Here is a 13,028-nt window from a genome sequence, read left to right on the forward strand (position 1 = left end):
GAGAAGCAAATGATGATTGGAAAAAGCTTATTCTTAGATAAAAATATTTGTAAGTTTCATACTAATCTAAAATTTACACTATTGCAATTATATTCATTGGATATCTCTCATATATAATTTTCATAGCCTAGAGAACTGATTTATGTAATTAAGAATCATCTAATTATACAAATAATATGAATCCTAATAATTTATAGATGTAAAAATTATAAAAATATGATAAGTTAAACTTGTGGCTAAGATTCGAAGACGTAATGAAAAAGATACTAAGAATTTAAATTAATCGCGAATTGCTTGTGCATGAATGCATATATCTCACAATTACAAAAATTTCTCATGGAAAAAATCAACTAAGATACAAGTAATACTAATTCAACTACTTATATTTTATATATATGCATATTATACTCATGCATTGTAAACTAATTCATTTCGTTTATGTTGCTCAAACCATTTTATACTAGCTACGAGTCTAATCACAAATAAAAATGAGGTAAACCACATGGGGCAATCTAAATTTTTTAGAAATTATGCGGACAAAAATTTAAAATTTAAAATTTAAATAATATTTGAATAATATTTTATAAATTTGAAAAATATTTCTATTAAAATTTGAAGTTTAAAATTATTTTTTAAAATAATTAAATTATTGTATGGAAAGGGAGCTCAGCTGTGTTGAGCTGCGTTGAGCTTGGCGGGCATGGCCATGCGGGGTCGTGCCATGCTGGGCCGGGCCGGGCCGATGCCTAGGCCCGGTCCGAGCCCGACATGATCGGTCTTGGGCCGTGCCGGGCCGATAGGCTAAAAATGGTTGGCCCAACACGGCCCAGCATTTCGGATCGGATAGGTCTGACACGGATTCTACAGTACCCGTGCCGTGCCTAGTGACGACCTAGAGCTGTACCGAGCCGGACGTCCCGATTTTACATCCCTTACTCCCTCAAATTCTAATTTTTTTTTATTTTTCTGTGTGTGGAATTAATAGACTTTCATTGAAAAATATTGAAAGAGTTTTCGAATTTAATGATAATTTTACTAAATTATATGACTTTAATAATTTTGGGTACTGAAGGATAAATTTAAAATTTTTGAATAATAGCCAGGAGTATATAAGCAGAAACTCCTATTTTCTACATAAATAAAATAGAAAAATAATTAAATATTCCTGACGTAACGTCAACATCACTGTTAAGTCCCCTGGTTGAACTAGTGATTCTTAATACAGTAATATTTTCCAGATTGTTGTTTGGCCAGATTTTTTTTTAAATAGATTACTTTTTTACTACATCAATGAACAAATCACAAATTCAACATAAGCAGAACACTCTATTGTACTATATATATATATACTGATATCCGACTTTCTTGTTTCAAGCTTCAAATAAAGTAACTTTTGAAACTCACATAAATTGAACTGAAACAACAAGCGGAAACGAATCAAACTTACATTTTTAGATCGTTATTTGACCAACATTTTAAAACATTGCGTTTTACTACATTAATGAACAAACCACAGATTCAACACAAGTAGGACGCTCTATTATACGATACTGATATCGTACTTCTTTATTTCCAGCTTCAAAAAAAGTAACGGTCGAAACTAAGTAGAACCGAAACAACAAGCGGAAATGAATCAGATATATGGGTAGAGAGGAGCTGTGGCAATACCACATAATCCTTCTTTTGCAGCGACATCTTTTGCTATTCGCATGTATCCACTTTCGCCCCATTTGGGGCCGGCTGAGTTCTTCAGTATCCAATACTTTTTCCCCGATTCCTCACCGTAGCCAACTACGGCGACAGTGTGAGTGACATCGGGCGAACAATCTTCATCAAAAATACCACCTTTGTAATGTTGCCAAGTTGTGGCGTTAACTGCGACCGTCACCGGTTGGTCATTCACAGCTTTCATAAGCTCAGCTTCGTTGTTTCTCGTAACCAACCTGTAGCCAGTAATGTAAGCTGCATGATCTGATTCCTTGGTTTTGTCACACACCCCTTTAGATGCCTTGTAAGGGTAGTTAGCCTCGGTCGTCAAGCCTTTATTTGCGATGATATAAAGGAAAGCTTTTAATCGGCTACCGCCCGAGCAGTCACCACCGTTGGAACAATCGAGAACTTGCTGTACTGAAAGAGATTTTAGTTCGCCTTTCTTGATCTTGTAGATGCTCTCAACTGTCGCTACCACAGCGAATGCCCAGCAGCAAGCTAGTTTTGTATTAAGTGACACATTCATTAGAATATATCATAGATGTAAGTAAGGTTTTAAGTGTTCGTCGGCACGGCTGCATCCCCGTGCCGTACCGTTCTAACAAGATACCGGCACAATACAGACTCCGTGCCGATGGCACAGCTTAAAACCCTCTATTTTTTAAATTAGTAAATAATTTTTTCAACAAAGTTCAAAAGATGTGATAAAAAGACATAATAAATAGTTAGAATATTTTGTTGCTAAAGAAAATAAATATTTCATGCTATTATGTGTCGGCACATAAGAATTTTTTTGACCGGCACGCATCAACACGTCTCGGCACGCACCGTGTTGGTAAGTTTTCAGTATGACTCCGTGCCACGACACTTAAATCTTTGAATGTAAGAGAAAGTTAACATACTTAATTAGTTAATATTGGTCGATTCAGTATGTTTTTACCAAAAGATTTTATTATACTACAGGTGAAAATTCTTACCGCAGTCTCCTTGGTCCTTGACTTCAGTTACGGCACCTTCGGTCCTCCAATCAACGGTGGCTCTCAAGGCCATGTTTTTGGTATGACCCCGTGTCACAACACTTAAATCTTTGAATGTAAGAGAAAGTTAGCATGCTTAATTAGTTAATATTGGTCAATTCAGTATATTTTTACCAAAAGATTTTATTATACTACAGGTGAAAATTCTTAAGTTACAGCACCTTGGGTCCTCCAATCAACGGTGGCTCTCAAGCGGGTGTTTTCGTACTCGGCTTCCACTAGAACGGTCTCTATATCTGTTGGGATGTCCTGCTCTGCAGTTCCTACAACGTACGTATTTGCATACTCCTCGTTTGTCATATCGCTAAACCGGTTAACTCCGAGGGTGTACGAGCGCCCGCCGACTTTGTTGAATTCTTCAATGTACTTCACGTTGTTCTTAAAGATCTCGTACCGTTGCTGCTTCTCCTTCGCATTCGCGTACGTTCGACCGTGTTCGGACATCCAATCTTCGAACATCGTCATCGTCGGCCCGTCCATTCTAGTGTTCCAAGAGCTGAACAACAAAGAGAAACACAACAAGACAAGAGATGAGCCGATAATTAAGCAAAGATTGGAATGTGAAAGCCATAGCTACAATGTATACTATACTTAGAAGTTGGAGCTTGCGTTTGTGAGGTTAAACTCTTAAGATTAGGCTCGTATATATAGAGATTTGGCGAAGACAATGTGAGGGGGAAGGCAATGTCATCGTATATATCCTCCTCTGTGGAAAATCATATTTTAATTTGTACTCCACAATGAGTAGGTACGACTAGGTTATACAAATTAAGTCGACTTTCAATATTGTGTGATGTTAGTCATAGGATTACCGTGTGCCCCTCTTTTGGTTTTTCCCAAATTATATATATATATATATATATATATATATATATATATATATAGTTGAGCTAGAATATTCTCAAAAATACTATTACGGTGGTGCTTTTGAGTTTTTAGCCATTGGATGGAGAGATGTGAGGTTGAGATGATGGTGGTTGGTGATGGTAGCTGGAATAGTGTTTAATCCATGGACTATTAGTAATCAAGGAGTAGATCCAATGGCTAAAAACCTAGTAGTATTATGGGTGATATTCTAGCTCAATTTTANAGTGAGGCTACTATGCTATCCGAAGCACGGAGCCTTCCGTGCTTCCAGCTCGTTTTCGATGTTGCGACTTTCGAATCGTCGATCGACTTCGTTAAACTTGATCTAGAGTTTTTGAAGTATCTAGAAAATAAATTTTATGATTTTACGATATCATTTGCCTAGTGAACGAAGGGGCTCAAAATCAACGGCTGAAAATAAAAATCTTACAAAATGTAATAATATGACATTAAAATTTTAAATCAAATATATTAATCTTGTTTTATATAGTATAAAGAATTTTCTATTAAAATTTCACGTGATTTGGATATTTCTACACCGTTAAACTTGCAAACGGCTCACAACGGCCATTGAAATTTGTTGATTTTGAGCCCATTTGGTCACTAGGCAAATGATATCAAAAAATAATAAAATTTATTTTCTAGGTACTCCAAATACTCTAGATCAAGTTTAACGGAGCTGATCGACGATTCGAAAGTCGCAACATCGAAAACGAGCTGGAAGCACGGAAGGCTTCGTGCTTCCGATAGCATAGTAGCCTCACTCATATATATATATATATATAGAATTAGGCTGGAATACTATTAATAGTAAAATGATCTTTTTGCTATCAAGTTTTTAACCCTTGGATGAAAAATTGTAGGGTTAGGATGATATTAGTCGGTTGTAGTATTTAATCCAATGGTTAGAAATAATGAAAAGATATGATCCAAAGGCTAAAAAACTGGTAGCAACAATGGATTTTGCTACTAATAGTAGCCCAGTCCAACTCTCTCTCTCTCTCTATATATATATATATATTTTTTAAAAAGTGATGATAGAAATTTTGTAATCAAGATCGAGAGTATAGATCTTGTTTTAAATACTTTAAAGAATTTTGTAACAAATATTCCATTGATTTGGATAGTTTTACACCGTTAAAGGAGAAAACGCCTCATATTTACTATTATAATTACAAAATTTGAAACTCTTTGATCATTAGGTCAACAATGTCGAAAAGATTTGAAATTTGGTTTCTAGATACTTCAATGGTATAGATCATGTTCAACGATGCTGATCGTCGATTTGAAAGTTCTATCATTGAAAACAAATGGGTGGCAACAGAGCCATTTGCTATTGATCGTATTCCAGCTCATATCTCTCTCTCTTTCTCTCTCTCTCTCTCTCTCTCTCTCTCTATATATATATAATTATGCTAATATACTATTGATATTATCAAGGCATTTGGTACTATCAAGTTTTCCACCGTTGAGTGAAAGAATGTGCGGTTAGAATGATAATGATCTTCTAGAATTGAGTAGGTGGTTAGTTAAATAGCATAATCTAACAGGTGAAAATGATCAAAGAATAAATCTAACGGTAGAAAACTCGATAGTATCAAAAATATTTTTCTATAATCAGTTAATCACATTTTTTTATTTGAGTAAAAAGTAAAATAAAAATACTTTTCTAATAACTATGATGCAACATGTGAATCTAAAGAGGGAACAATATATCTTATTGATTAGAGATATCACATTAGTAATATAACTGATATGTTTTAAATTTTTCTCTCCGAGAGACACGGAGTCAATGGTCGATTATCACATGCTAAATCATGTAATTAAGGACCAATGTGATTTCACATTGGCACAATGCGGTTTCACATGCTTTTGTTTCCGCTGCAGCATTTGTTAATTGCAGTTATCAACACCACGTCATGCCATTGTTGTCTCGTCTGCAACAAGCGCATAAAAAATTTTGTAAAAACATATAAAATTTATTAAATTATGTATTATTTTGAATCGATTATCTCATTTTTTTAAAATTTTGATTTTATTATTGTTTACCAAAGACTAGCTTTGATATTTACTTACCTCATGAGCAATTCGGATTGGATTCTCCGCAGGGACTCAACCTCCTCAAGGAGGCTATGTTTGGGTGCATGTTTGGATCGGACCAAATTTTGCAACTTTATAAACTTATTGACTCGATTGATTGTTGCGTCCAGAAATTAAGACTGTGATTTCGGCTAATAATCTAAAAGAATAATTATCTATATACCCTCATACGTTTGAAAATACTCGATTTATTCCTTTTTTTTTCTTTCTAAAATACCCCTCATATGTTCCACCGTTATTGTAAAATATCCCCGCAATTATCTCCTGTTAAGTTAACTTGGATTAAATATGAGTTAAATATTTATCATAGTTAAAAAAAATTAAAATACCAATTTTGCTATTAACTTAAGGATAAATAAGAATTGTTGGTGACGGTGGAGAGGTATATTTGAAAAGATCAAAAATCAAAATACTTTTTGTGCCCCTGACTTTAAGGGAAAATAAAAAAAGTCGGTGATGGTGGAAGAATATATTTGAAAGGGCAAAATAATAATTTTTTACAGATAACAGAGTTCATTAACGATTTTAATTTTAGAAGTATATTTGAAATAGGTTAGAACGTAAAAAGGATATTTTTTTTCAATATTAAATCAGAAAGTCGGAAACTTTATAGGGGNGAATGGTATATTTGAAAGGGCAAAATAATAATTTTATACAGATAACAGAGTTCATTAACGATTTTATCTCTATGGGTATATTTGAAATAGGTTAGAACGTAAAAAGGATATTTTCAATATTAGTCTTCTAAGAAGGATAAATCAGAAAGTCGGAAACTTTTCACGGATATATAAGCCATTGCCCCTAATCTAAACTATTGCCGGAATCGGAATGAAAACTTACCAAAGAAAAAAAACTAGATTTACCTATCTGCTTAACTCGCTCTCAACCTAAAACTATCGAAAATTATAAAATGCTAAAAACTATCTAGCTACTATTTTTCTAAATATCTCGAGCTGTCCAAATTCGTATTCTATATATCAAATACCCTTTTAGTTTGTAATTTGAGTCAGTAAATAATATTTTAGCTCCAAAATCTAAATTGTTGTTTAATTTAATAAAATTACAAAAATTATAAAAAATATACTAACCATAATTGTTAAAATAAACGATATATTCATATTTAGATAAGTCACCGTTTTCTTCGCTTTTGTATGCTTCTTTTGTGCTAGCAATATTTGATAATATAAATAATCAGATATAACTATCGCGAGTCGAAAGAAACATCCTGGATAATGCGTAAGAGAGATATCTATATTTATACTAGTTTAATAATTGTGAGTGTGAGAGGTTAGGTGGGCCTGCTCTACTCTACATTTGAGAGCGTTTAATTTGTACATTCCAAAGCTTTTTTGAAGTACTTATAAATTGAATTTTTTAATTTTCCCGAATCATCATAATATAAAATCCATCAAGCAATGATAGAATAAACAATTAAAATTAATTGACAAATGAGGCCCTAAATTTTAAGAGTACGAGTAGGGACGTTAATGGGTATGGATATCCGAAATTTTATCCGAATCTGAACCCGAAAGAAACAGATATATCCGATGCTAAATGGATATGGATTCGGATACGGATATCAAAAATAGAAACCCGATGGATGTGAATTCGGATATGAATTTTGACTGTACCCCACTCGAATCCGACCCGAACCCAAATTTATCTTGATTATATATATATATATATATATATATATATATATATATATATATATATATATATATATATTCCAAACAACTGTTCTGTACTCTACAAGATTGATCACGAACATCGACTTCAAATTCACGAATTGCAGGTTATGGGTGTAACAGTTGATATGATTAATGTATACGTCGGAATCATGATACTGTGATATGTAAATCAATCTCACTCATTATTGAATATAGATGCCTAGATGATTTTAATTTTTCCAGATCAAATGGTAAGGAACCNTTATGTGCGAAAAAAAAAAGTCACCTTTCGTACTCTCATCCTATGAATTAAAGAGCCCTAACTTACTTCGTCATTTTTTAAGCTCACATCTAATTAAGTACGTACGATTCAAGGGGGAGGATGGATCTCTGCAGTTGTCTAGCCTAAGCCCCGCCTAAAAATTCTTGGGCTTAGGCTTGGGCTGAGGTTTAGGCTTTGGGTTTAGGCTTGGTCTTGGGCTTGGCTTGCCTAAAATTTTTAAGTATAGGTTTAGGCTTGGGCTGGTTTTTAGGCTTTAGGCTTAGACTTGGGCTTGGGCTCTTAAACTTGGGTTTTGTTAATAAAGAAAAAAGTTATAAAGTTTTATATAATATAATTTAGATTTGAAAATTTATGTTTAAGTTTGTATTGTAGTTTATATATATATATCTCTCTCTCTCTCTCTCTCTCAAACCAACCCTATGATAACTATCCTTTTACAGGAAAAACGATTCAAAAATCGGAAACCTAGTTGAGAAAAGTAGTAAAGATTAGTAACCTAATTTATGATATTGGATCACCCTTGGTGAGTTGGGATCCCCTGGTGAGTTGAGATTGCCTGATTATAGTAGGAATGGGATGTTATATATATATATATATATATATAATATATTGAATATAAATATTAAAAATATTATTCTTTATTATATATTTTAATTTTTTGAGAAATAACGGTTGTTTCACATTGTTTAACATAATATATATTTCTAAATAGTCTTGAGAAGGTGGTAAGTTTGAAACAATTCCGCAGACAAATTTGATTTTGTGTTTTTTTATCTTATCCTTTTAGCTCAAGTAGTTTATATTTAATTACTTGAGTTGGATTGTCTCACTGGCTAAATTTTGTTTAAGTGGACTTCTATTAATTAACTAATGAAAAGTTGACCTGTAGAGTTTAATTAAATTGTGATTATATTAATGAGGAGTGTGGAAAATTGAAAAAACAAGCACACCCAAAAATAGTTGACATGAGTGCTCAAATTAAAACTACAGAAGAATAATTCGCTTAAAATGAACAAATATAACGCTCATCGATATCCATTATGACTCGTCTAATCATTTTTATGTACGCACTACAACAAAAACGGTCTATAGCGTATAGGTCAAAAAAGTGCTGCTGGCTAAATTTACCGACACTTTTGTAAAGTGTTGCTATATGTAGGGTCGCTAGATATATAGTGACAGTTAAAGAGTGTTGCTATAATCTAAAAGAGTGCTGCTAATTTACCAACATTTATTTAAGCATCTAGCAACCGCCGGAACTCTACCTCGTTGGCTGCGGTGGCGGAGGAGGACGAGAGGAAATGATCTTCGTCTAGAATTTCAGTCGATTGAGTGAGGGGAGAAGGGAAAATGATAATCGATTTTTATTTTCTCTTTCTTTCTTTTTTCTTCTCTGTTTGTAATCGGGCCGAATAAGCTAAGTGGAGTGGGTTGAGTAGAGTACCCTTTTATTTTTAGTTGGATTGGAATTTATATTTAGGCATTAGTAGGATTTTTTTAAGTTTTGGCATAAATGTGACACTTATACAAAAGTATCTCAAACATGTGTCGTTATAACCTAATTCTGTTGTAGTGACGCCACTTCAAATACAACTTGACTCAACCTGGTCTTTACCTTGGTGGCTGGCCCAAATATATAATTACAGAATATTATTCAATATCTGACTTAATGAAAAATTATATGGATCGAGACCTCCTCAACTATATATAATTAATCCATCTTAATTAATATAAATTCTTTTACGTACCTTTGCTTTCTTTTTTTTAGAGGCAATTTCTTTTACTTTTAATTTGTTTTAGTTTGAGTTATTCTAATTAACTTAACAGGAGATAACTGCGGGAGTATTTTATAATAATGGTGAAACGTATGAAGAGTATTTTAGAAAGAAAAAAAAGTAGAGATAAATCGGATATTTCCAAACGTATGAGGGGTATATAGGCAATTATCTTTTTAAATTAATTACAAATTGCTTGTGCAAGAATGAATTTATCTCATAATTACAAAAATTTCTCATGGAAAAAATCAACTAAGATACAAGTAATATATACTAATTCAACTACTTATATTTTATATGCATATTATACTCATGCATTATTGTAAACTAATTAATTTCGTTTATGTTGCTCAATGCATTTTATATTAGGAGTCTAATCACAAAAAAGTTAAGTTTAATAAAGAGCTAAACAACATGAGACAATCTAAATTTTTTAGAAATTATGCAGGCAAAAATTAAAAATTTAAATTTTATATTTTTAAATTTGAAAAAAAATATTTATATTAAAATTTAAGTTTAAAATTATTTTTTAAAATAATGACATTATTGTATGGAAAGGGAGCTCAGCTGTGTTGAGCCATCTTGAGCTTGGAAGGCATGGCCATGCGGGTCGTGCCGTGCTGTGTCGGGCCGGGCTGACGCTTATGTCCGATCCGAGCCCGACATGATCGGACCTGGGCCGTGCCGAGCGAATGGGCTGAAAATGGTTGTCCCAACACAGCCCATCATTTCAGTCGGATAGGTCTGACACGGATTCTACAGTACCCGTGCTGTGCCTGACTAAGGGCCATACCGAGCCGGACGCTCCGTTTTACATCTCTATTCTCCCCTCAAATTCTGATTTTTTTTTTCTATGTGTGTGGAATTAATAGACTTTCGATAACAAATATTGAAAATGTTTTCGAATTCATTGATAATTTCACTAAATTTTTTGACTTTAATAATTTTGGGTACAGAAGGATAAATTTAAAATTTTTGAATAGTAGCCCGGAGTATATAAGCAAAAATTTCTATTTTCCACATAAACAAAAAAATAATTAAATATTCATGACGTAATGTTGACGTCACTGTTATGTTCCCTAGTTGAATTAGTGATTCTTAATCGAGTAATATTTTCAGATCGTTGTTTGACCAGATTTTTTTTAAAAAAATATTAATCAGACATAGTTTAGATAAACATTAATGAACAAACCACATATTCAACATAAGCAGGGCTCTCTAGTATACAATACTGATATCATACTTTCTTATTCCAAGCTTCAAATAAAAGTAACTGTTGAAAGAGATTACATAAATAGAACTGAAACAACAAGCAGAAACAAACCAGACATACATTTTCAGATCGTTATTTGATCAGATTTTTAACACATTGCATTTTACTATATTAATGAACAAACCGCAAATTTAGCACAAGCAGCATACTCTATTAAACGATACCGATATCGTACTTTTTTATTTCAATCTTCAAATGAAAGTAACTGTTGAAACTCATATCACTAGAACCGAAACAACAAGCGGAAATGAATCAGATATACGGGTAGAGAGGAGCTGTGGCAATACCACATAATCCTTCTTTTGCAGCGACATCTTTTGCTATTCGTATGTATCCACTTTCGCCCCATTTAGGGCCGGCTGAGTTCTTCACTATCCAATACTTTTTCCCCGATTCCTCACCGTAGCCAACTATGACGACACTGTGTGTGACATCGGGCGAACAATCTTCATCAAAAATACCACCTTTGTAATGTTGCCAAGTTCTGGCGTTAACTGCGACCGACACTGGTTGGTCATTCACTGCTTTCATAAGCTTAGCTTCGTTGTTTCTTGTAACCAACCTGCAGCCGGTAATGTAAGCTGCATGATCGGATTCCTTGGTTTTGTCGCACACCCCTTTAAACGCCTTGTAAGGGTAGTTAGCCTCCGTCGTTAAGCCTTTATTTGCGACAATATAACGGAAAGCTTTTAATCGGCTACCGCCTGAGCAGTCACCGCCGTCAGAACAATCGAGAACTTGCTGTACAGATAGAGATTTTAGTTCGCCTTTCTTGATCTTGTAGATGCTCTCAACTGTTGCTACCACAGCGAATGCCCAGCAGCTGGCTGGTTTTGTATTAAGTGACATGCACATTCATTAGAATATATTATAGATGTAAGCAAGATTTTAAGTGCCCATCGGCACGGGCCCCATCCACCGTGCCAACAAGATACCGGCACGATACAGATTCCGTGCTGATGGCATCGGTCAAAATCCTTTATTTTTTAAATTAGTAAATAATTTTCTCAACAAACTTCAAAAGATGTGATAAAAAGACATAATAAATAGTTAGAATATTTTGTTGCTAAAGAAAATAGATATTTCATGCTATTATGTATCGGCACATACAAATTTTTTTGACCGGCACGCATCGGCACGCACTGTGCCGGTAAGTTTTCGGTATGACTCCTTTTCGGTATGACCCCGTGCCACGGCACTTAAATCTTTGAATGTAAGAGAAAGTTAGCATGCTTAATTAGTTAATATTGGTCAATTCAGTATGTTTTTACCAAAAGATTTTATTATATACAGGTGAAAATTCTTACCGCAGTCTCCTTGGTCCTTGACTTCAGTTACAGCACCTTCGGTCCTCCAATCAACAGTGGCTCTCAAGGGCGTGTTTTTGGTATGACTCCGTGTCACGGCACTTAAATCTTTGAATGTAACAGAAAATTAGCATGCTTAATAAGTTAATATTGGTCAATTCAGTATGTTTTTACCAAAAGATTTTATTATACTACAGGTGAAAATTCTTAAGTTACACCACCTTGGGTCCTCCTATCAACGGTGGCTCTCAAGGGCGTGTTTTCGTACTCGGCTTCCACTAGAGCGGTCTCTATATCTGTTGGGATGTCCTGCTCTGCAATTCCTACAGCATACGTATTTGCATACTCCTCGTTTGTCATATCGCTAAACCGGTTAACTCCGNAGGTAGCATGCTACCCGCTTCATTCATTCGGGAGGTGAATTAAGCTACATGGGTGAGGCAACAAGGCCTCTAGGCAAACGGAGACAAAAAGGAAAAGGAAAAGTAAAAGGAAACGACAGGGAAACAGGTGTTGTGAGTAAAGTACAGCCGATGCCTCTATACGGTCTACGAGTTCTAACTACAGATCTACCGATCTACAGATCAGTACTACTCCACTGAGCTAACAGGCGTTTGATCTTATGAGTACCACGAATCGGATCCGCCTGGGCCTTCGCAAAAATGACACCATTCCTAGTCTCCCAAATCACCCACCAACAAGCTATGATACCGGTTAGGTCGTTATCCGAGCCCCTCCGCCCTTTCCATAAATCCCACATCCGGTGTACGTCAGCTCCCAAATCTTGTGGATACACTTCCTCCAGTGACATAACCAAGAGGAATCTGAAGAACGCGCATTGTGTAAAGAGATGATCAAACGTTTCTGGCTCCGATCCGCAAAGCACACAGCTCGTATTCCCGGTCCATCCTCTTTTTAACAGGTTGTCAATGGTGGGTATCTTTTTCTTGAGCACGAGCCAACAGAAGACCTTCACTTTAAGGGGGATACGGAGTCTCCAGATGTC

General features: G+C 34.7%; 2 protein-coding genes across 2 annotated transcripts; both read right to left on the reverse strand.

Annotated features, from left to right (window-relative positions):
* Positions 1,470 to 3,387, reverse strand: LOC109717768 (stem bromelain-like). Its single transcript, XM_020243665.1, has 4 exons — positions 3,339 to 3,387; positions 2,909 to 3,243; positions 2,688 to 2,795; positions 1,470 to 2,208 (listed from the first exon to the last, which is right to left on the reverse strand). The coding sequence occupies exons 2-4, from the start codon at positions 3,225 to 3,227 to the stop codon at positions 1,634 to 1,636; spliced, it is 1,002 nt and encodes a 333-aa protein (XP_020099254.1). The 5' UTR covers positions 3,228 to 3,243; positions 3,339 to 3,387; the 3' UTR covers positions 1,470 to 1,633.
* On the reverse strand, positions 10,846 to 12,382 carry LOC109717852 (stem bromelain-like). Its single transcript, XM_020243790.1, has 3 exons — positions 12,244 to 12,382; positions 12,023 to 12,130; positions 10,846 to 11,542 (listed from the first exon to the last, which is right to left on the reverse strand). Exons 1-3 carry the CDS (start codon positions 12,380 to 12,382, stop codon positions 10,968 to 10,970), a joined length of 822 nt encoding a protein of 273 aa, XP_020099379.1. The 3' UTR covers positions 10,846 to 10,967.

Source organism: Ananas comosus, linkage group 11 (assembly GCF_001540865.1).
Source record: "Ananas comosus cultivar F153 linkage group 11, ASM154086v1, whole genome shotgun sequence".
In the NCBI taxonomy this organism is placed as follows: Eukaryota; Viridiplantae; Streptophyta; class Magnoliopsida; order Poales; family Bromeliaceae; genus Ananas; species Ananas comosus.

What these genes read in the sequence shown, in the direction of transcription:
- LOC109717768 (XM_020243665.1), bottom strand. Translation starts at nt 3,227, where the DNA reads ATGGACGGGCCGACGATGACGATGTTCGAAGATTGGATGTCCGAACAC. An exon ending in CGTTGATTGGAGGACCCAAG is followed by an intron (nt 2,796 to 2,908) that starts GTGCTGTAACTT and finishes TTACATTCAAAG; the next exon opens with ATTTAAGTGTTGTGACACGG. An exon ending in CAAGGACCAAGGAGACTGCG is followed by an intron (nt 2,209 to 2,687) that starts GTAAGAATTTTC and finishes ATACAAAACTAG; the next exon opens with CTTGCTGCTGGGCATTCGCT.
- LOC109717852 (XM_020243790.1), bottom strand. Translation starts at nt 12,382, where the DNA reads ATGACAAACGAGGAGTATGCAAATACGTATGCTGTAGGAATTGCAGAG. An exon ending in CGTTGATAGGAGGACCCAAG is followed by an intron (nt 12,131 to 12,243) that starts GTGGTGTAACTT and finishes TTACATTCAAAG; the next exon opens with ATTTAAGTGCCGTGACACGG. An exon ending in CAAGGACCAAGGAGACTGCG is followed by an intron (nt 11,543 to 12,022) that starts GTAAGAATTTTC and finishes ATACAAAACCAG; the next exon opens with CCAGCTGCTGGGCATTCGCT.